This window comes from Beta vulgaris, chromosome 3, assembly GCF_026745355.1.
Source record: "Beta vulgaris subsp. vulgaris cultivar EL10 chromosome 3, EL10.2, whole genome shotgun sequence".
Classification (NCBI taxonomy): domain Eukaryota; kingdom Viridiplantae; phylum Streptophyta; class Magnoliopsida; order Caryophyllales; family Amaranthaceae; genus Beta; species Beta vulgaris.
In genome coordinates this window covers 24,825,434-24,848,037 of record NC_079204.1, presented here as the reverse complement: position 1 = coordinate 24,848,037, position 22,604 = coordinate 24,825,434, and the positions used below count along the sequence as shown (strand labels likewise).

Here is a 22,604-nt window from a genome sequence, read left to right as displayed (position 1 = left end):
AATTTTGTGGCTGAGTATTTTGCTAGTGTTGATCCTGTTGGACTTCCGACATCCCGACACGAGGGCAGACTTGAGGGCAAGGGTACAATTGGTTCAAAATTGATCACACCTTCCGTAGAAAAGCGTAAACAAGCTCACTTATTTGTATTGCATCACGTACCAGATGTCCATCCTTATTTAAGTGAACATATGGAGGAATTACGTGTTAGCAATCCTGGAAAAGGAGTGAGGGCATTGACGCAAATGCATAACAAGACTTTCATTGATTGGTTTCATAAACGAGTACTCAATGATTTGGATGAAAGTGTTCCTGAAACAGTCAAGTGGTTAGCATTTGGTCCTCGTGAAGCTGTACGCTCTTATGAGGGTTATGATATTAATGGGTATACTTTTTGGACTGAACGTCAAGATCTCAAGTCAAGATCGCAACAAAATAGTGGTGTTTCACTTGTGGCGTCGTCTACACAATATGCAAGCTCGAAAGATAAGTCGCCTGTACATGCTGAAAGCAACTACTATGGGCGAATACAAGAAATCTGGGAGCTGGACTACTGTACTTTAATATTTGCCTCTTGTGTTGCACGTGGGTTGACAATAATCGCCGTTGTGTAAGAAACGATGATCCTTGCGGTTTCACCCTTGTTGACCTTAGTCGTTTACGTGAAACTGAGGAGCCATTTGTAATTGCATCACAAGTGAAGCAAGTATTTTTTGTAACTGATCCTGCTGATCATAAGTGGTCAATTGTTGTACCTGGTAAAAGGAGTATCCTCGGTATTGGTGATGTTGATAATGAGGAAGAATATGATGCATTTGAGGACCTCCCCCCCTTTACCTATCCTGAAATTCGTGTGGAAGATGATGTAAATATGTCGGAGAATTATATGCGTGTAGATCACACGGAAGGGATACATGTACTTGAGGATCCTAAGAAAAGGCGGAAGCTCAATGAATCATGAGACATAAACTCAGGTGTGTGTAATTTCTCCAATTTTTAGGCTTTAATTTCTTGTTGGTTGCATTTTGGGAACGAAAAGGCCATTTCCGGCCTATTTTGGCCTTTTCGCTCCCAAAATGTACTTATGAAGTGATTTAACCCAATTTTTTTGAACATGATTATATGATGTATAATGTAACTAGTATGTAGATTTTTAGGCTTTAATTTCTTGTTGGTTGCATTTTGGGAACGAAAAGGCCATTTCCGGCCTATTTTGGCCTATTTTGGCCTTTTCGCTCCCAAAATGTACTTATGAAGTGATTTAACCTCAAATTCTCTTTTGAACATGATTATATGAGATATAATGTAACTAGTATGTAGATTTTTAGGCTTTAATTTCTGTTGGTTGCATTTGGGAACGAAAAGGCCATTTCCGGCCTATTTTGGCCTATTTTGGCCTTTTCGCTCCCAAAATGTACTTATGAAGTGATTTAACCCAATTCTTTTTGAACATGATTTATGTGTATAATGTAACTAGTATGTAGATTTTTAGGCTTTAATTTCTTGTTGGTTGCATTTCGGGAACGAAAAGGCCATTCCGGCCTATTTTGGCCTATTTGGCCTTTCCGTCACCGTGCACACCCTCCCCCCGCCACCCTCCCCCTCCCCTTGCTGCCAACCCCCTCCCCCCCCACCCCCTCCCCTTGCCCCCACCTCTGCCTGCACACCCCCCTGCACCCCCTCCCCCCCTTCCCCCCCTCCCCCTGCTGCCTCACACCCCCTCTGCCCTCCCCCCCTTCCCCCCCCCCACTGCCCCCTGCACCCCCTGCTGCCCCTCCCCCTTCCCCCCCACTGCCCCCCCTCCCCCCTCTCTCCCTGCACCCCCCCCCTCACCCTCCCCCCCCTGCCCCCCTTCCCCCCCCCCCCCCCCTGCCCCCCTCCCCCACCCCTTCCCCCCACCCCCCTGCCCCCCTGCTCCCCCCCCCCCCTCCCCCTTCCCCCCACTGCCCCCCTCCCCCCCCACTCCCCCCTCCCTTCCCCCTGCCCCCCTCTCCCCCCCCTGCCCCCTGCACCCCCCTCTGCCCCTCACCCCCCTGCAGCCCCCTTCCCCCCCCTGCCCCCCATCCCCCCCACTGCCCTTTCTTTTTTTGCCTATTTTTTTTTAATTAATTCGTATGTTTTTTTACCATTTCAGGGACATGGAGGATGTGCATACGGATACGAGTGCGGAACACACTACCGAGGATGAGTGTTTCGATACAAAAAGGAACAACGGCAAATGGTTATGGCTCGCCGTGAAGAAAAAGGTATACAAACGTCAATTGCAAGTAAGAACTTGCAGACGAAAAAGAGGAAAGGAAGGGGACCTACAAAGTCACTAGGGAAACCCACCCTAATGACTTTGGAGTACGATCATTGGGGCAACCTTGTGGAAAATGGCGTCAAAAGTATGCCATGCAAATTGGGATTTGCATGCATAAGCTCTCCATTCTCCACTCATGGAAAGAGGTCCCCGAGTCTTTGAAGAAGATGATTTGGGAAGATACTATGGTAAGATTCGCGTATAATTATTTAGAATTTTAACACTTTGGTTAAATATACTATGTAATATTGACTAATTTGTGAAATGCGTTCTTTGTAGAATCAATTCCATATTCCAAACGATGAAGCGAAGAAGAATTTGTTTCTATCCGCAGTTGCCCAAAGGTTCCGAGACTTCAAGGCCAAGCTAGTGTCGGGGTGGATCACGAAGCGGAGAAAAGTCGGGGGAACAAAGAAGAAGAAAATCTACGACGGGGAAGCAACACCTTCTTCTGAGGCTTCACATGACACATCATTCGAGGATCCCTCCAAGCTTCCATATCAGATATGGAGGCATATCACAGCTGAGCAGTGGCATGCATTTGTTGCACAAAAAACAACTACCCCAGAAGTTGTTGTAAGAATTTTTTACTAGCTAAGATTTAATACTTCAGATCCAATATTATATAACACCATATCTAACCTTTGTTTATATTTGTGTGTTTCAGGCAATTCGTGAGAAAAATAGCGCGAATGCAAAATCTAGGAAGCACTATCACCATCTGGGTGCTCAGTCGTATGGTCAGGCGAGAGAATCGTGGATGTATGACCATTACCCCACGATTGCGTCGACCACGACAATCGGGCACTAGCTCTACGACGACAGTTGCACAGCGGCAACCAGATAGAGTGCTCGATTGGTGGTGTTCCATGCATGGGGTTGATGCAAAGGGACAGAGAGTCATACCTGATCCCGAACAAAACAGATAGCTAATGCCATTGTAAGTACATATTATAAGTTATTGATAAGGTTTACATAATAATATAACTTCTGCGCTCACGAGTATTTCTCTCTTATCATTTATGCAGATTGGCTTGAAGGAAAAGGAGGCAGCTGGTGAGTTCACTCCTAGAGGACAAGTTGATGCCTTACACGAGACTCTAGGACGGGACCAGTATGGACGTGTGAGGGGGGTAGGAGGTGTCCGCCTCGGGGTGAGAAAGGTGTATGGTGATCAATACACCTCTACGTCCAGATCCACTACCTCCAGTGTCAATTCATCACCTTCCATAGATGTGGAGGCTATGAAAGCCGAACTTCGGGAGGAGCTCAGAGCGGAGATGACTCAGAATTTCAACGCCATTTTGGCGCAGATGGGCTTACCGACTTTTGGTGCTTTCACGCAGGGCAATGTTCCTATGCAGCCTGTTCCTACGCAGCCTCGTCCATATCCGGAGTTCACGGTAATTGTTTAATATCACAACTATTGTTCTTAAATATGTTGTTTCATAGACTAACCTTGAATAGAGTTTTTTTTTAAAGGAAGAGACACCATGTGAGCTATGTAATCAAGGAGATGGTCATGGTAGATTCATTATCGTGGCTTATGGATCTGTACAGCCCCCTAGGGACCGGCCACTATTGCACAACCAGCCAGTAGCTGATATTCACTATGTGGTCAGCGTTAGACATTGTGACCGGTTTCGAAGCATTTCCTCTTCCGCTGCCGAATGCAGCAGTTGGTCTACAGTTATTGTCTGATTCCATTGGCAGTTATATTCTATGGCCGCGTGCATTGGTGCGGTTATCAGATCAGGTACAATCTCTAACATAAGTTATATACATAGTTTTCTTTTATAGTTCCTATATATGATTGTCAGTAATATCTTTTAATTTAACTAATTACTAGGGTTCGGGGAAGGCCGACAGGAAGGGAAAGAAGGTAGCTTCACCTCAGGGAGGCCGACGTGCCCAAGTGGGAACGAATTCTTACGGCAAAGTATCCACTCATTACGGATATGGAGGTGGTGCAACGCCTTACTAAACCGTGCTTCTGGCTACATGAGTGCATTACGATGCAGCGATGAAGCAATGATTGAGATTAAGTTGTCGCACCACCAATTCCACTACATTGAGAGGAAACATCGACCTTCATTTCTAAGGTGATATTAAAGAATTCTTACTTGGGGAAGAGTTGAATGTTTCCATGATACAAACATTCATGAGGTAATACTTTATTAATTAAGTAGTATTCAATCCAACTAATAATAACTTCCATAATAAGTAAGTTTTATTTTTATCAATATGAATTCTCAGGCTATTATACAATGATGTGAGGCGATCTAGTCAGCCAATCTTTGGTTGGTTATGTCCAAGCTTTGTACGAGATGACAGTTGCGTACAAAACGAAAAAGAGGTGAAAGTATATCTCAAGGATTCTTTGAACGCATGTTCTCGTCTTGGATATAAGATCGTTCTTCTTCCTTACATTGAATCGTATGCTTCTTAAACTGACTTTTTAATTAATTAAATTGACCTATTAGTTGTTCTACGATAACAATAACATTATTTTTATTGTTGTAGGAACCATTGGACACTCATTGCAATATGTGTGTCAAGTAACGAAGTCTACCACTTTGATTCTTTGCGTAAAGGAAAATACGGTCCTTACTAGTCAAATCATTGTTAAATAGGTAGCCTAATCGAAACTATATATGCACACTTAGCTTATTAAATATTAAATGTACATCTAATCTTATAATAATGTGTATTGATGTAGTGTGATGAAGAAGATTACTTCATCTGGACTTCGACAAGGAAAAGCTCCTGTTTGGTATTTAGTCGAGGTAACATGTAATATTTTTTGCATCCTTTTATACAAACACATAATACACATATAACATGTCATTTATTGCATCTTTGGTGAATTTTAGTGTCCGGTACAAGAAGGTGGACTTGCGTGTGGGTATTACGTCATGAGGTTCATGCTCGATATCGTCAACTATTGCAAAGATGTTGTTGATCTTCGAAAGGTATGTAACTTTTAGGTTTCCAATTGTTGTTTGTTGTATTTCCGGCCTATTTTAGCCTTTTCGCTCCCAAAATGTAGTTATGATGTGATTTAACCTCAAATTCTCTTTGAACATGATTATATGAGGCATATTATAACTAGTATGTAGATTCTTAGGCTTTAATTTGTTGTTGGTTGCATTTCGGGAACGAAAAGGCCAATTCCGGCCTATTTTGGCCTATTTTGGCCTTTTCGCTCCCAAAATGTACTTATGAAGTGATTTAACCTCAAATTCTCTTTGAACATGATTATATGAGGCATATTATAACTAGTATGTAGATTCTTAGGCTTTAATTTCTTGTTGGTTGCATTTCGGGAACGAAAAGGCCATTTCCGGCCTATTTTGGCCTATTTTGGCCTTTTCGCTCCCAAAATGTACTTATGAAGTGATTTAACCCAAATTCTCTTTGAACATGATTATATGACTATAATTAACTAGTATGTAGATTCTTAGGCTTTAATTTCTTGTTGGTTGCATTTCGGGAACGAAAAGGCCATTTCCGGCCTATTTTGGCCTATTTTGGCTTTTCGCTCCCAAAATGTATTATGAAGTGATTTAACCCCAAATTCTCTTTGACAGATTATATGAGGATATTATAACTAGTATGTAGATTTTAGGCTTTAATTTGTTCTTGGTTGCATTTCGGGAACGAAAAGGCCATTTCCGGCCTATTTTGGCCTATTTTGGCCTTTTCGCTCCCAAAATGTAGTTATGAAGTGATTTAACCTCAAATTCTCTTTGAACATGATTATATGAGATATATTATAACTAGTGTGTAGACTTTTAGGCTTGCATTTGATTTTGATTCCATTTCGGGAAGTATATGTCATTTTTAGAAGTACTAACTACGGTAAAATGATTGACTTTTTATATGTTTATTCCTTGGTTGTTTTGCAAGGTTTATGCTAGTTCCATACCACGTTTGAGGAACTTCACCAAAGAAGAAATTGACGAAGTTCGGGATAAGTTGGCGTCCCACATTACCGATGATTGCATAGGATGAGATTTAGCTCCAACAATGTACTAGTTTCTATCATCCTATGTACACTTTTTACATTATTATTAATATATTTGAAGTTAATTATTACCTTTCTCCACTTGTCATATATTATCGTATTGCAATTTGCATTTTTTTTCTTGTCCAAGGGAGGTTATGGGTGGGGTGGGGCTGGTGTGTGGGTGCAGGCTGTGCTGCTGGTATGTGCAGGCTGTGTGCAAGCAAATAAAAAAAAAATTATAAAGTGAAGGGCTGCGCTAGTTTAAACTAGCGCAACCCTTCTTCTTAGAAGGGCTGCCCTTCTAAACTTAGAAGGGCTGCGCTTGTGAAGGAGGCGCAGCCCTTCTAGCTTAGAAGGGCTGCGCTTTTTTGAAAAAAGCGCAGCCCTTCCAGCTAGGAAGGGCTGCGCTTTTCTAGCGCAGCCCTACTTGAATACTGAAGGGTTGCAATGGAAAGGGCTGCCCTCAAAAAGCGCAGCCTTACATGCCATTTTCAGCGCAGCCCTACTGCTTTTTTCCACTAGTGGTTATTTTTAGATATTTTCGTACTTTATATTTCTTCCCATTATTGTGTTTTATCTGTTTTTTGTTTCCCCACATGACCCGAGGACTATTAATAGGCATTTCAATGGATATTCATATTCAGAAAGATCTAAGGGTTATGAATTCTATTGTCCATTCCTAAAATTGTGGAATCAAGAAATGCTAAATTTCTTGAGAATGACTTAGTCAATGGGAGTGATCAATTTCGAGACACTGTTTCTGAAAACGATCATGTTGAAGTTCAACCCACTGATTCAAGTGATAAGATGGTTGCCATTCACACTGCTCCATTTCGATCAGGTATTAGACAACCAATGATGAAAATTCCACAAAATGATGATAGCAATTTGATATATCATGAAGAAAATGAGGAGCATCATGATGAGCAACACATTGATCTAGTTCCTTTAAGAAGATATAGAATGAGGAGATCAATTATTTCTGACGATTATCAGATGTTTACAAGAATCAAATTGCTATGATGAAATTTAGAATGATCTAATCACATTTTCACAAGCCGCAAGTTCTAAGAATTTATACTTGTGGATGAGTGTCATGAAAGATGAGATGGACTTTATGGATCTAATCGAGTTTGGGATCTAATAAGTTACACGATTGAGTAAAATCCATTGGATGTAAATGGGTCTTTCAGAAAAATAAGGACTCACTAGGCAACAACAAGAGACATAAGGCTAGACTCTTTGCTAAAATATTCACTCAAAAGGAAGAAATCAATTACACGGAGACTTTCTCTCAAACATCAAAGAAAGATTTTCTTTGAGTGTTTATGACCTTAATAGCTCATTTTGATTATGAGTTACATCGAAATGGATGTGAAAACAATATCTCTCAACGGTGGTTTAGAGGAAGAGGTTTACATGAAACAACCCGGAGGATTATTCTCTAAAAAGGTGAGCGTTTGGTTTGTAAACTAAATAAATCCTTATATGGATTGAAGTCTGAAACAAGCTTCTTGCCAATGGTATATGAAGTTCCATTAAGTGCTAAATCCATTCGGTTTTGAATAAAATGTCATGAATCAATGCATATACCATAATTGTAGTGGTTGCAAGATTTATCTCGTGTTGTATGTGGATAATATTTTGTTAGCAACTAATGATAAGGGGTTACTATATGAGGTGAAAATTTTTCTTTTAAGTAAATATAATATGAAAGATATGGGTGAGGCATCTTATGTCATTGACATTAAGATCTATAAAGATAGACTTCAAGGCAATTTGGGTTTATCTCAAGAGACCCATATCGACAAGGTACTTGATAGATTTCATAATAGAAATTGTTCCCCAAGTGTAGCACCAGTCGTGAAAGGTGGCTGGTTCAATTTGGACTAGTGCCTAGGAATAATGTTGGGAGGGAACAAATGAGAAATGTTCCTCATGCTTTAGGCGTTGAAAGCATTATGTATGCTCAAGTTTGCACTAGACTTGACATTGCATACGCTGTTGGAGTGTTGGGAATATATTAAAGTAATAATACATGTCATGATCACTGGAAGTCTGCAAAGAAAGTGCTAAGGTACCTTCAGGGTACTAAGGATTACGTTTTGTATACATGGACTGATAATCTTGAAGTAGTGGGATATTTCAACTCTAACTTTGGTGGCTGCATTGATTCACTAAAACCCACCTCAGAATATGTGTTTGTGCAAGCTGATGGTGTCGTATCTTGATGGAGTGTGAAACAGACCTGAACCGCTACTTCCACTATGGAGCCTGAGTTCATGTCTTGTTTTGAGGCTACCTCATATGGTGTTTGGATGAAAGGTTTCATATCCGCGCTAAGAGTCATTAACTTCATATGTCGGCCAATAAGAATGTATTGTGATAATTCAACTGTATGTTGTAATTATGGATAAGAACAATAAGAATACAAGTCGAAGTAAAAAACATTAATAAATTTCGAGCCGTAAAAGAACGTGTTCAGGAAAAGAAAGTGATCATAGAACATATTAGCACTAGATTAATAATTGTTGATCCCTTGACCAAGGGCATGTCAATTAATGTTTTCAAGGGTCATGTTGAAAAGATGGGACTTAGACCATCAATTGAGACGTTCGTTTTATGTTATAACGTAACCTTTCATTTAGTTGGTATATTTCTTTTGAGTTATGTAGGTACATATTGTTTTGTTATTATTCATTGAGGAAATGTCAATTTTGTTTTGCTAGAGTAAACATAAGGTTTATTCATTAAGTAGCATGTGTGGTGAAAGATTGAATATACTTTGATACATGGAAGACTAATTCTCGTTCTAAGAGAATTTGTTGCTATGATTTGTGTATGAAGTTTTTCTTGGTTAAAATGGACTAAGTGGAAAATGATGGAATTTTTTATTTAATCAATTAATATCTAGTCAACTAAAAATATATGGTCTATTTTAAATGGATATTTTTGCCTATGATCAAACACACCAACGTACACAAATTTTGTTCGGATCTTTGATGGCAAAACTTCACTATAAGATTAAGTGTTTATTCTGAAAAAAATGTCACTTAATCTACTCTCCAAAATTCTGAAACACCATCTAAATATTGAGAGTGAAGGTTTAGCACCGAAACTTCCAAATAAAGATTGAATTTGGTACATGGGAGTGTCACAGAAGAAGGAGACAATACATAGCAATGGCTGATGTTTCGGTTAAAAATCTGGAATATAATACTTGGGGAGTCTTTCGAGTTGTGCCCTTGTCTAGTCTGAACAAGCTTTTTTGGATCAACTCGAATTGTGTAAAACAAGGAAACCTAGCTCGGGGGTTGATTCGGGAATAGGGTTGAGCATGGGTTGGATTTAGGGCGGTCCAACCAGTCCCAGACCCGCCCCAGACACGCCTCAAACCCACAGGATTTGAAAATTTCGGACCCTTACTCAGACGGGTCTTGGGTACAAAATAAGTCTCAAGCATATTTTGACTTCCAAATTATTTTTTTACTTTGCACTTTTTTATGCACATTCTCCTTATTAATTAAAATGATATAGGACCAAAATAGTAGTTTAATTCTTCCACAAAATATCCCAAATTAAACATCCATAACAATGTAACACCAAAAGGTTACAACTCACAATTGGTCTACAATAATTTTAAGTTACTCAAATACATAATTATCACAAAAATTCTTTCAAGTAGATGCTTAAGCAATATCTTGCTCCAATAGAACTTACTTATCTTCAATCTCCCTTTTTTGTCATATAGAACTCAGTCTTCCATGTCATCATTATCAAGATCCTACAAAAAGAAAAAATAATTACAAAATTTTAGTTTCCAGAATTGTAACACCCCAAAATTTTGGTTACATCCTTTATAAAACAATCACTTTTCATTTAATTATCTGACCAAACTTTCAGGGTGTTACCGCCGCATCTATAGTTAAAAATAAGTGCAAGGCTAATTATTAAACATAAAAAATTTAACTCACTAACCAAAGTATCAAAATAAACCAAACTAAGTTGTCTAATTTGAACCAAACCAAAACTAAAAAATCTCAAATAACAGTACTATAATATTTATTAAACTAGGTGAACTTAATAACAGTCTAGCAAGGCGATGGGCTAATATGTGAGGCTTAGTTCCCAGTGAAGGTATTTTTGCCTTGTTACATGTTATTGGGCTCGTCATATTATGGGCCCAAATAATAGCCCCACGCTCGATATGCGATAGAAGACTTTCTCTAGATCGTGTGCAGAGCGAAAACTAATTATCTTATCCAAAGATGGTTGCGAACCTCGTGGACCCATATACAAGTGGGCTAGTGACCACATAATTTACTCGTAATTTGCATTTTGGGCTAAGTATGACATTTTGCATTTTTTTATTTTTATTATACGAGAACAATAAATCAGGTAACATAACACCTGAAAATGGGTTGACTTTTCATTCCTATGTGCAATTATAATTTCATATTTTTTATACTGACATAGGGTCATGCACGAACGACGTGGGTGTACTCAAGTAGTTATGAAATTTTGTTTGACAATCCCCACAGACGATGCCAACATGTTTCAGGTAAAAAAACTAGGATATGATATTTGGGGACTCGGCTCGAGTTGTGCCCTTGTTTAGTCTGATAGGGTCATGCACGAACGACGTGGGCGTACTCAAGTAGTTATGAAATTTTGTTTGACAATCCCCACAGACGATGCCAACATGTTTCGAGTAAAAAAAACTAGGATATGATATTTGGGGACTCGGCTCGAGTTGTGCCCTTGTCTAGTCTGAGCAAGTCTTCTTTGGATCAACTCAAATCCTGCAAAATAAGGAAACCTACCCCGAGGGTGACCCGGGATTGCCCCTCTGAGACTTAAGTCAGTAAATAACTTTGTGGAGGGAGAAAGTAGTGAGAGAAGTTCTCAAGTGGTAGAGATTAAATACCTGAGTTATGGAGATGTGTTCCCTATTTATAGGAAGTTGTTCCAAATGTGAAGTGTAATTTGAACTGCCAATAGGTTTATACTAGTCCCTTCAATCTAGCAAGGTGATGGGCTAATATGTGAGGTTTAGTTCCCATTGCAAGTATTTTTGTCTTGTCACATGTTATTGGGCTCGTCATATTATGAGCCCAAATATTAACAAGGAAACCTACCTCATAGAGTGACTCAGCCACTCAGGAATTCCCCCGACGCTCAAGTCAGTAAATAGCTCTGTGGAGGGAGAAAGTAGTGAGAGAAATTATCATCAAGTGTTAGATATTAGATCCCTGAGTTATGGGGATGTGTTCCCCATTTATAAGAAGTTGTTCCAAATGTGAATTGTAATTTGTACTATCAATAAGAGTATTCTCGTCCCTTCAACCTAGTAATGCGATGGGCTAATATATGATGCTTAGTTCCCAATGAGAATACTTTTGTCTTGTCACATGTTATTGGACTCCTCATATTATGAGTCCAAACAGTTGGGAGTATTCTGGATCATTTATAGTTTCTGCTCGTATATGACAATGACATACTTTCTCATTACGTTAACATCCGCTACCAGCCCACCCGCTCAAATGCCACCACGACTTTGTTGATTTGGTGTATGTTCTTCCTACAAAAAGGCCAATCAAAATGTACGATAATAAGAGGAAGAGTATAATCAACTTATATTTTACATGTTAGTTAACCCAACAAACGCGTTAGTCGTTCATCAAATAATTGGAAAAAGAAACGACTAACGAGTTGGTCAATGTGCAGATTGTTGTTGGCTTTTATGCCATCACCCCAATTGAAAAATACTCCACCTATCATGTGATCCCGTCTGTAAGCTAATGGAGCATTTATTATTATGCGATCAAAGATCCAATAACTCCTTTGACAGCTATTGTTTTTAATATTCAGAGTAAGCAAACAACAGCTTTCTTTTAGTCATTAGTGCGGCCTATCTCTCTAGTAAGTGGGTGCTTCAAACTGAATATTTTTGTGGTGTAAATTTAGCAACAAAAAAAATTTACACTCTTCTTCCAATAGAATTACTAAAGAATGAAATGTATGCTCTTACTCAAGTGGAAAAAAATGGCATAAACGCTGTTTCTCTCCAAACAATACAAATATATTGAAGTGTGTAATATACTAATTAATACTATGAACAATACAAATGTACTCTTGCTATCTACCAATCGTTTCTACCCTTTTTCCATGTAATGAAATCTGGGCTGAAAAAGAATTAATCTGGTACAGAAACTGTCATCTTGCACATATTGCGTTGAACAGAACTTGACCGAGCATCAAATCGACAAAATACTGATGCCCAATCTTTCCATCTCTCCATTTCATTTTAGCTGGAAATCTTCCATAGTGTACACCGTCGTTGCATCTATTATCAAAATGCCATGCCCATGTCATGTCAAAGTCGTCTATAACCCCTGTAACCAAGCCCGCTGCCCTCAGTTTCTCGAGAAGGATGCCATTAAACGCCTCCAATTTACTAGGATTGAATTGAAGAATGCGAGCATATCCTCCTGTAGTGATTGTTGACCTGAAAATAAAATTCGATACTGTTAAATTGTTCTTCTTCACTCCTTCGATTATCTCTTTCCAGAATGAAGCTGCATCTTCTGCCCCACGAATAAATCTCCTGACATTACGCCAAAAAATTCCATCATGTAAACCTGAATTGAATATAATAGTGTCAGGCACAGTAGAACCATTGAAAAAGCTCTTCAGTAAATCCCGGTATCCTTCATCCGACAGCGAATTCAGGCCCTGATAATTCTTGGTCATATTCCAATGACCGTTGAAGATGTTGGTAATTCTAACAGACTGTGACTCATCTTTAGGGTTTGTAAAAATCTTGTCAAAATGCCTAGAGACTACATCTAGTTCTTGGTATGGCACACGGAGGTAGAAGAACAAAATGTTGCGAATTGTATCAACATGATTTGAGTCGCCCCAGAAGAAAAGCCACCTGTTGTTTAAGCAATTCCAAGCATCATCAGTTGAAAGCAAGCTAAAGGAACAATGGGCGGAATAGACCCAGCCATTGCTCTCTAGCATTCCCAATGAACCATTGCACCATGGGTTGGTGCAAGGATAGTCAGGTTCCAAGCACCTATACCGCCCATCATTGCTTATTTCACAAGCATCATTTTTAGCATGCCTTGTCCACCTCCCTGTCCAAACATCTCTGTCGAAATCAGATTTTCTACACACATGCAATTCAGGCAATGTAGCTTCAGATTTAGAAAATGTAACAGGAATTTGTCGAAGCTGTTTATCATAACCAAATCTAGCAGTTGAATACTTGAGCCCATCAAAATGCCGGAAAAGTAGGAAGATGGTGAGATTATAAGTGCCAGCAAAGTCAGGATGAACTTGGAGAGTGACTGAGTAAGTACCATTACCCAAATCCTTGGTGGGTGGCCGCGATTTCCACAATTCACTAGACAAATCAATCTCAAAATAATCATCACCAAGACAACGAGGGTTGCCTGACTCATCCAATGCTCGAAAAACCACCTCATGAGCATTCCCAGTTGATAACACAGGTGGTTTTTCATCATCAAAGTTAACAAATTCTATGTCAACTGTTCTCGAATCTTTGCAAGGCTCACCACCTGGTGTCAACCACCTAGATAAAAGATTTGAGCTAAAATTCTGCTCCAACTCAACTGAAACCCAATCCAACCCATAGGTCCGGTTTGTTATTTCGTCTTTCGGATCAATTTCACCTGAAACCTGATCCGAATCCCTCTCTGATTGTTCATGAGGCACACCTATACTTTGCTCTAACCCAGATGAAATATTGACATCATTCTGGCATGGATTATACAAAATCTCATCTAGGTTTTCAGTTCTAGGCAACCCAACGTTGGTACCATTAACAAAATTCACATAGGTACCATTAAATTCAGTATATAATGTTGAATTTTGGGAATTCTGAGAGCATGAAACAGTAAAATTTGGAGAATTATCAAGTGTATGAGCAATAGATTCTCTTGGGTACCTCCAAATATCTAAGACAAATGTAACTGTAGATTGATCAATGCTCCAAACCAGCAACAAAGCTAACAAAGACACAGATACTATAATCCCAACTCGGCGAGTCAGCCTCAGAATCGGCCATTGAGTTACCGAGTTAATCAATTTTTCTGGCATCATCTCAATAACTGCAAATAACAATAAAAACAAGTAAAAAAAACAGAACCAACAAACAGACAGCAGAAAAAGAAGGTAGTGTGACATTCAAAGCAATGTCTTCCCAGAAATTTGTGACAGAACAAATACCCAAAATTGTTTAATACTAGTATTACGTATATAACATGGGTTATTTATCGAAATCATAAATCATGCTAAAACAAAATTAACCAGAAAAAAAAAAGAACTTACTTGCATAATATAACAATGGAGATTTGCACTTTTCAAGCAATATGGTAGTGATTATTCATGCATGGGTAGTAACTTTGCTAAGCAAAGATTACTTTTTATTTTGTTAATGTTGGATTAAAGAGAGCTTGATTTCCTGAGATTGAAGCTAAAGTAAGAAAAAATACTGTGGAAAAGAAAAAATTTGGAAAGAAGAGAAATTTGTTGGAGAAAAGAAGAAGTGGGTATAGAAAAGCTGATTTTTAATGTAAGGAGGATTGAACAAGTAGTAATGATAAGGATGGGTGAGTCAAGGAATCTAAGAAAAAACTAATGGAAAAAAGGAGAGTTATAAAAGGGTAGAAACACTAATTTTACGAAGGATTTTTTTGTACTCGTATTAATTTCTGCTTAAAGGTATGCCTTTTTTGTCTCAAAATATTGTTTCCTTCCTTCACTATCACGAATCACGAAGGTCTTATTTCTTTCTTTTGCCTTTTCTTATTCTTTATCGAACCTCCGGTAGTTCGGACGCTAGGAAAGTAGAAAATCCTCTAAATGTGATTATGGGACGAGTGAGGCCGGGCTTTGCTAATAAAAAGTGACCCGTATTCGGTCAAAGCTTCGGATTGGGCCAGGCTAGCATCGAGCCGAATTTCCTCATCAAAACCCGTCATTTTGGGTGGGGCCAAGTCGGATAAAAAAAAAAAATTGGGTCGCTTTTGAAAACTCGTGGTAAGATGAATTTCCTTTGAGTTGTCCTCGTACAAGACCATTCTCCTACAGGCCTAACAAGCCTCAACCCTCCCCCCCCAACAATATTGAAATTTTGCTTCCACCAAGATTTGAACGTTGATCTCTCATACGGGAGATAGAAAACCATACCATTAGACTCAAAGGTCCTTGGTAGGTCGCCTTAGGTTTTATATTTGGGTTGTCCATGACCCATCTTTTTTCCCAAAATCGGAACGCGATGGGTCAAAAATCATGACCAAAACCGTTTAATTTTTTGGTCGGGTTGGGTCAATGTTGATCACTTATAGAATTTCTTTTTTTTTTACTATTAGAAAAAAAGTAATGGTGGTCATAGGCTGAATTTCTGCCAATGAAAGTGTTAGGTCGGAATCCATTTTTCAATGAACTTTTGTTTCCTAACCAAGATAATCAATATGGACGAATTAGTTGTACTTTACGGGACCGACTTTTTCAGGTCTAAGTGCATTAGGCTGAAAAGTACGTTTGGGGACTATGCATCATGAACAATTTTACAATGGAAGGTGTAGCCACCATAACTCGTGTAATTGAACCATTTATTTTAAATATTAGATCCATAACGCTCATTAAATTGACACTTTATTAAACCTATAATCAAAATGTGTGAATTATTAAATTTGCATATATTGGTTGTCTTTAGATTGCAAATCTTTGTTAATGACAATAACAAAAAAAATTAAGAAAATATAGGAACAATACTCCAAAAGGAAGAAGATGGCTAAGTAATTTATGTTCAACGTCAATTTGTTTTCAACTTTTTTTTTAAATTGAAACTAGTCTCGTCTCCAATTTTCTATGTTCTTAAGATTCAATTAAAACAATGGATAAAGCTAGTCTATAAAAATAAAGGGCTAAGATATCAATAGTTATAGTGGCTACGATTATGTTGTAGCCATTGGATAATCATCAGCACATCATGCTCAAACTTGTCCCCCCCCCCCCCCCCCCAAAAAAAATATTCAGGCAGGGCTAGAATGATTGTCTGAACCAAGGCCTTTTTTTGGGTCGGTCTAGTCTTGATCGCCTCTAGAAAAAAACTCTTGGTTCATTTCGCACGGTTTGGAATATTGTATTAACATGAATTTTTAAACTGATTGCTTGAACCTAGGCAGTAATTATTTGTTGCAAAAGACATGGCTTCATCTATTAGGTGTTTAGGTTGACGGTATAAGCATATTTAACAAGAAGCAGTTTTTTTTCAGAAACCACCTTTTATAGTTAATTTTTTTGCGAGAAACAACCTTTTAAATTTTTTTTTTTTGCAACTTACAACCTAAAAGTAAATTTGTTTTTTAAGATGAAACCTAAGTCATTTTCTGGTGTTGAATTTCTCTTTTCCGGCGTTGACCTTTACTTTCTTTTCACAATTTTTGGAAGCCTAAAAGATCATACAATCTCTTCAAAAAAAAAACCCTCCATTTATGAAAACCGTGTATATGGAAGAGAGAGAGCGAAAGAGAGATTAAGGAAGATGTGTGTTTATGTCTAATTAGAGTTAAAAAGAGAGGAAAAACGAAATAAAAGAATTTTAAACAAACAATACTAACAATAAATACCGGAAAGAACATAGTCAGCACTGGAAAAGGGGCTTAGGTTTCATCTCGCAAAAGAAAATTACTTTTAGGTTGTAAATTGCAGAAAAAATTTAAAAGATTGTTTCTCATAAAAAAAAATGACTAAAAGAGGTTGTTTATGACAAAAATCAGGCATTTGACTGGATAGAGAATATTGGGCATCTTATTGATTCATAAATTAATATCTTTTGTTTGCCTTCTTCTTAACATTTTCAAATTGTAAATATGACAAACTAGGTTTTAGTACCCTAACTTTTTTCTTTTGTTTCTCTACATTACCAATCAAAAGATTATATACTTCCTCCATTTGTTTGTCAACACGTTTATTATGTAGGATCTTGTTAGATTCATCTCATTATTTATATTTAAGATATTAACTTCTTATAGTTTTTACTTATATATAATTATAGATATTAAAACTCTTAGTTGTACATTGACAAATGTGCCAATTTTTTTTAGCACGACTGTTAACAAACAAAGAAAATAACGTTAAAGGTTTCATTCCTCTTTTGCTTCTTTTTAATCTGCACACTTTTTTTTTTAACTAACAGAGTATTTTTTTTATTTTTGGTAACTTATTCTATCTATTTTCTCATATTTTTCCACCTATGTGGTCCACTTTTTAATATAATAACGCATTTTAACATTTCACTCTCCACCTTTTTAGTTATCCTCTCTCACTTTTGAGACTTCTTTTTTGATTTTCTCTCCTGAATGAGATGAGTAAATTAAATAGGAATAAAGAGAATATTTAATTTATTTTTTGATATGACTAAACATTAGTTTGAATGTAGAGAATTTCACAAGTTTGAGTATGGCAGTGTGGCACTCTTCTAATGCTATAACATTTGTAAGTCATTGCACCCCTGGTGAATATTGTTACTATGAGATTAAAAAGCTGGGTACAATAGATTAATGACTAGTCTTATGGATTTTTTTCCCTTACTACTTCCATCTCAAATTAATCTACACACTTTATTTTATGAGAGAATCAAGGACAAAGTGCAAAAGTATGAGAAATAAACTACTTCCTCCGTTTCTTTTTACTCGCTACACTTCTCATTTCACGGACTCCTAGACAATTTTTGGAGAAGAGAGAGGTAGAGAGTAAAAAGAAAAGGGACCCATGTGGGAGGAGAGAGATAGAGAGAGTTTATTGCCCAAAAAAGAAGTGTAGCAAGTAATGTGAAACTTCCCATAATGGAAAGTGTAGCGAGTAAAAAGAAACGGAGGAAGTATAAAGAAAGAGAGACAAATTGAAAAATAAGAGAAAAAGTAAAAAGTAGGTAAAAATATTAAAAAGTAAATGACATAAGTGAAAAAAAAAAGAAACTAGATGTCACATATTATATAAAAAAAAACAACAATATGTAGATTAAAGATAAATAAATAAAAAAACAAAAGCGCGTATATGTAAAAGAAACCAAGCTATTCCCTACGTCTCAAAATATAGTTCCCGTTTCATTTTGCACAGTCTCCAAGACGTACTTTTGATTTACGATATCTTCTATTTCTTATCAGTAAAAAATTTTAAAAAGTTGATATTACGAATTTATACATTGAAACGAATCTACAAAACCCTTCATGAATATGTTTTTTTTTATACATTAGTAAAGATATTTAGTCTGTCAATAAATAATGTATTGCTACGATATTCCAGTAATGTATTTTAAGAATGTCAAAACTCAAAAGAGATAAATTCACATTCAATAATGTATTGCTACGATATTCCAGTCTGTCAATAAATGGACAGGAGTTTTGGCATACGTTTACAGGTGTCAGGTGTGGACCATTCATTAATAATCTCTTGGTTCAACGAATGACAGCCGCACATGGAACGAGACGACAAAGGATAGCATTTGCTTTTGTTTCTTTCTTTAATGAAGTTGATTGCATTATGTTCTTTTCTAATTTCTACCCTTTTTCCTGTTTTTTCCTCTCTCTCAGACTCTGATCTTGTTTTGGCACCGGCGCCACCGACAATTACTCCCAAAGGATATGCAAAAAATAGGATGATGGTTGAACTTTTGCGAATTGCACAAAAAAAAGGGAAATAGGTAATGAAGAGCTACAAGACTTGGCTTCACGAGCTATGAAAAATAAAGGAAACATGAATCGTATTTTAAATTAATCATGTAAAATATTGTTGGATAATATCTATACAAATATATTAAAAGGCGTGCGAAAACATTGCATAATATAAGATTTGATCACGATACCTCAAGTACATATACTAAAGTTCTAACCACTAGGCTAAGTTGTATTTAGTGTTATTATCATATAGTATTATATTAATAAATGAAATTTTTTCTTACCCGGAGCATAGCCCGGGCTTACTAACTAGTTATCTTTTTATAACTTGTACAAATACATAATTGTACATTGGCGTGCGTGAAAAGTCAAACTGGCGCACTTATTTAGAAATAGAGGTTATATAGGTTAATATGAGTCATCCGAAATTTTCGAATAACATTTTCTCTGATCCAAAATTTTCAAATATTAGAAATTTCGAATCGGACTGATTATCCAAAATGAACAACGGATTAATATAACATTTGAGGTAGTAGTATAGGAGGATTGACAGTTATATGATAGAGGTAGTTAGGCTACATTAGGAGTCTACATTATATTATTGTTATGTGTATCATAACAAGGTTGGAGATGGTTCAATGATCTATTTAGTGTTGTATCTAAATGATATGATGTTCATAGCTGTAAAGGCCAGTCTAATATTTAAAAGTTGAAAGGTCTTCTGAGTGGTGAGTTTGAGATGAAGGATTTTGAATATGGGTGTTGCTTAGATTATATTGGGTAAATAAATTTATAGGGAAAAAAAAAGTCAAAATAAGTTTTTGTTGTCATAGAAAAGGTACATTCATAAGATAAAGTCAAAATTTGGCATGTCATCAACTAAGCCCATAGAGACTCCTAGGCCCTAGCGCTTCTAATATTCATTTGTCTTTTGTGTTTGCACCTCAAATCTAAAGTTGAGAATGAGTACATTTCTAGAGTCCTATATGCTAATGTAGTAGGAAGATTGTTGTATACTATGGTTTGCACTTGATCTTGCACATGATGTTAGTATTGTTAGTCTGATAGTGTTTTATGAGGCAAGGGGTAAATCTGACAGTTTTTTTGGTTCACTTTGTACATTTTTAGTTGTGAGAGGATTTAAATCAAGGTGAAGATTTGTTGGGATGGATCACTTGTTGAGGCTTTGTTACTTTTATATTTTAGGCCCATTCTATTTGGGTAGGCCTGATTACTTTTTTTTTTAAGTTGGTAAGATGGAATACCCTATTGAACTGGCACCTTGCACAGGTATAACCAGATAGGTTTGCAGGTCGGAATCCTTGGAGCGAGGGGGGATGGTAAGGGAAACCTCACCCCGAAAGAGCCACTAGTGGGATTTGATCCCATGACCTTTACCACTAGATCAAGCCTTACTTGGTGGGTTGATTACTTAATTGAGATTATGTATCGTCTTGCTACTACAAACTATTATTTCTGTAGCGTTCATTAACTCCTCATTATCACAAAATTAACCTCTTTAGATGTTGGAGATTATATCCATAATATCTTTAGTTACACTAATATTTTGTTTTACAGGTACTTCTCCTGCACAAATCACAACAACAAAAATTAAGCATCACTCTTCATCTCATTACTATTCCTCAATACACCTTTCCTTTATGTTCGAGTTTGATTCAACTCCGTCCTACTGCACCTATTGTGGAGGTCTATCACTTAGTGCAGTGATCATATCATGTCGTCTCGTTTTTCCAAATAAGCTTATTACTAATATATACTACTAATTCCAACAAGCAGTAGCCAAAGATTTGTTTTATAAAATTATTAAATGGCATCAATTTGGTTTTATTTATATCATGCGAAAAATTCTTCGGTAAAGACACTTTAATTGAAAATAAGACGTGGAATTTGTAAATCGGACAAATAACTTTCCACCCTTCATTTTCAATACTTGATATTTGATACTTTTATTTTTTTTTTGGAAAATTACTTCCCTCTCTTAACAATCTTCTTATATTTTGTCTTTACTCATTCCATTTTTCTTACAAGAGTTGAACTTTATACCCTGGTTATACACTTTTACTACATTTTTCTAAACCATATTTCCCCTTATGTTAATACAACAAAAAATGACACAACGAACCATTTTCGAAAAACAACAAAAATGGTTCACTTTCAAATTATCTCCCTAATTACATACTCACATCCCTTCTTTGGTTTATATGAAAAATGTCCTAAAGATTCGACACATGCAATATATTAGTGGTTGGGAATTAGCCAAGCTTACTCGTGAACTGTTCGAGCTTGACTCGATGAAAGCTCGGTTAGGATCAGGTCGCTAAGGCTCGGCTCAAGTTCGAGTTCGGCTCGAGACCTAACGAGATGAGCCACATACGAGCTAAGCCAGCTCGAAAAGCTCGTGAATGGCTCAAGTTGCATTTTTTATTTTGAAAAATATATAAAAATAGTATTATTATTCATTAGTAAAAAAAAAAGGACAAAACACTAAAAATGTATATTTTAAAATTCGAAAAATATACAACCAAAAAGCAAATACTCTCACTAGTAACAACTTCCCACTTTCAAGTTTCAACAAAACTTAAAAACATTACTTCACCAAAACTCATTTGCCAAAAAACTGAAAAAACTCAAGAAAACCCCAAGGAGGTCGAACTTATAACATCGAAGCCTCACCGCTGCTGGTTCGCTGCTATCACCATTTTTGGCTCGCTGCTATCACCGCCACTCAGTCACATTTCTTTCTCTCCCACCACCGTCTGCTCAGTCACATCTCTTTCCTCCCTCACCGTTGCTTAATCGCAACTCGAACCTTTCACTCACCACTGTCGCCACCTGTTCAAACAACCATGATCGGCGACCCACCAACAGGTGTGAAATTATGATTTCTCATTTTCTCTCTATATATTTTTTCATTTAGAATGAATTTTTTTATTTATGAGATTTCGAGCCTTTTTTCGAGCATTCATTCGAGCACGAGCTTTGACCCCAAACACGAGCTCGAGCTGAGCCACGAGTCGGGCCTCACATTCTAGTACACGAGCCCGAATCGAGCTCCATTTTTTAGGCTCGACGAGCCTTGAGCTCGAGCCGAGCCTCATTTTCGAAACTTGGGCTCAAGCTGTAACACCCCGATAAGTCTTTCTTTTCCAAAATACTTTTCAATTATAAAACTTAGAGAATCATCAAAGCATTATCGCCCATGTGATAACGTATCGACTTATTCAGAAATTTACAGTGGAAAACATAATAAATAACTTTAGAATTGAAATTTAATTAACTACAAAGTCAACTTCGAAAGTCAACCAACAATGTCAACGTTAACTTAAAACCAAACCAACTATAAAGTATATAAAACCAAAGTACGATAGTTAAATTTAAACTACACAAACTCTCCAATTCCAAACCAAATGATGCATCATCTTCAAACATGTAGATGACAATGCACTATTGATCTAGAGATTGCTCACCAAAATGGATCATCACAAGATCAATAAGGCATAGCCATGATCAACATACACAAATAAAAGTACATAATCAGCAAAGTTGAGTACTACATAATAA

General features: G+C 37.2%; 1 protein-coding gene across 1 annotated transcript; it reads right to left on the bottom strand.

Moving 5' to 3' along the window:
- Window positions 1–12,315: 12,315 nt before the first annotated feature.
- Window positions 12,316–15,176, bottom strand: LOC104906799 (hypothetical protein). Its single transcript, XM_010695614.3, has 2 exons — window positions 14,668–15,176; window positions 12,316–14,447 (listed from the first exon to the last, which is right to left on the bottom strand). The coding sequence occupies exon 2, from the start codon at window positions 14,437–14,439 to the stop codon at window positions 12,526–12,528; it is 1,914 nt and encodes a 637-aa protein (XP_010693916.1). The 5' UTR covers window positions 14,440–14,447; window positions 14,668–15,176; the 3' UTR covers window positions 12,316–12,525.
- Window positions 15,177–22,604: the final 7,428 nt, after the last annotated feature.

Bases quoted from the DNA above. Each gene is read 5' to 3' on its own strand.
- LOC104906799 (XM_010695614.3), bottom strand. From the start codon at position 14,439: ATGATGCCAGAAAAATTGATTAACTCGGTAACTCAATGGCCGATTCTG.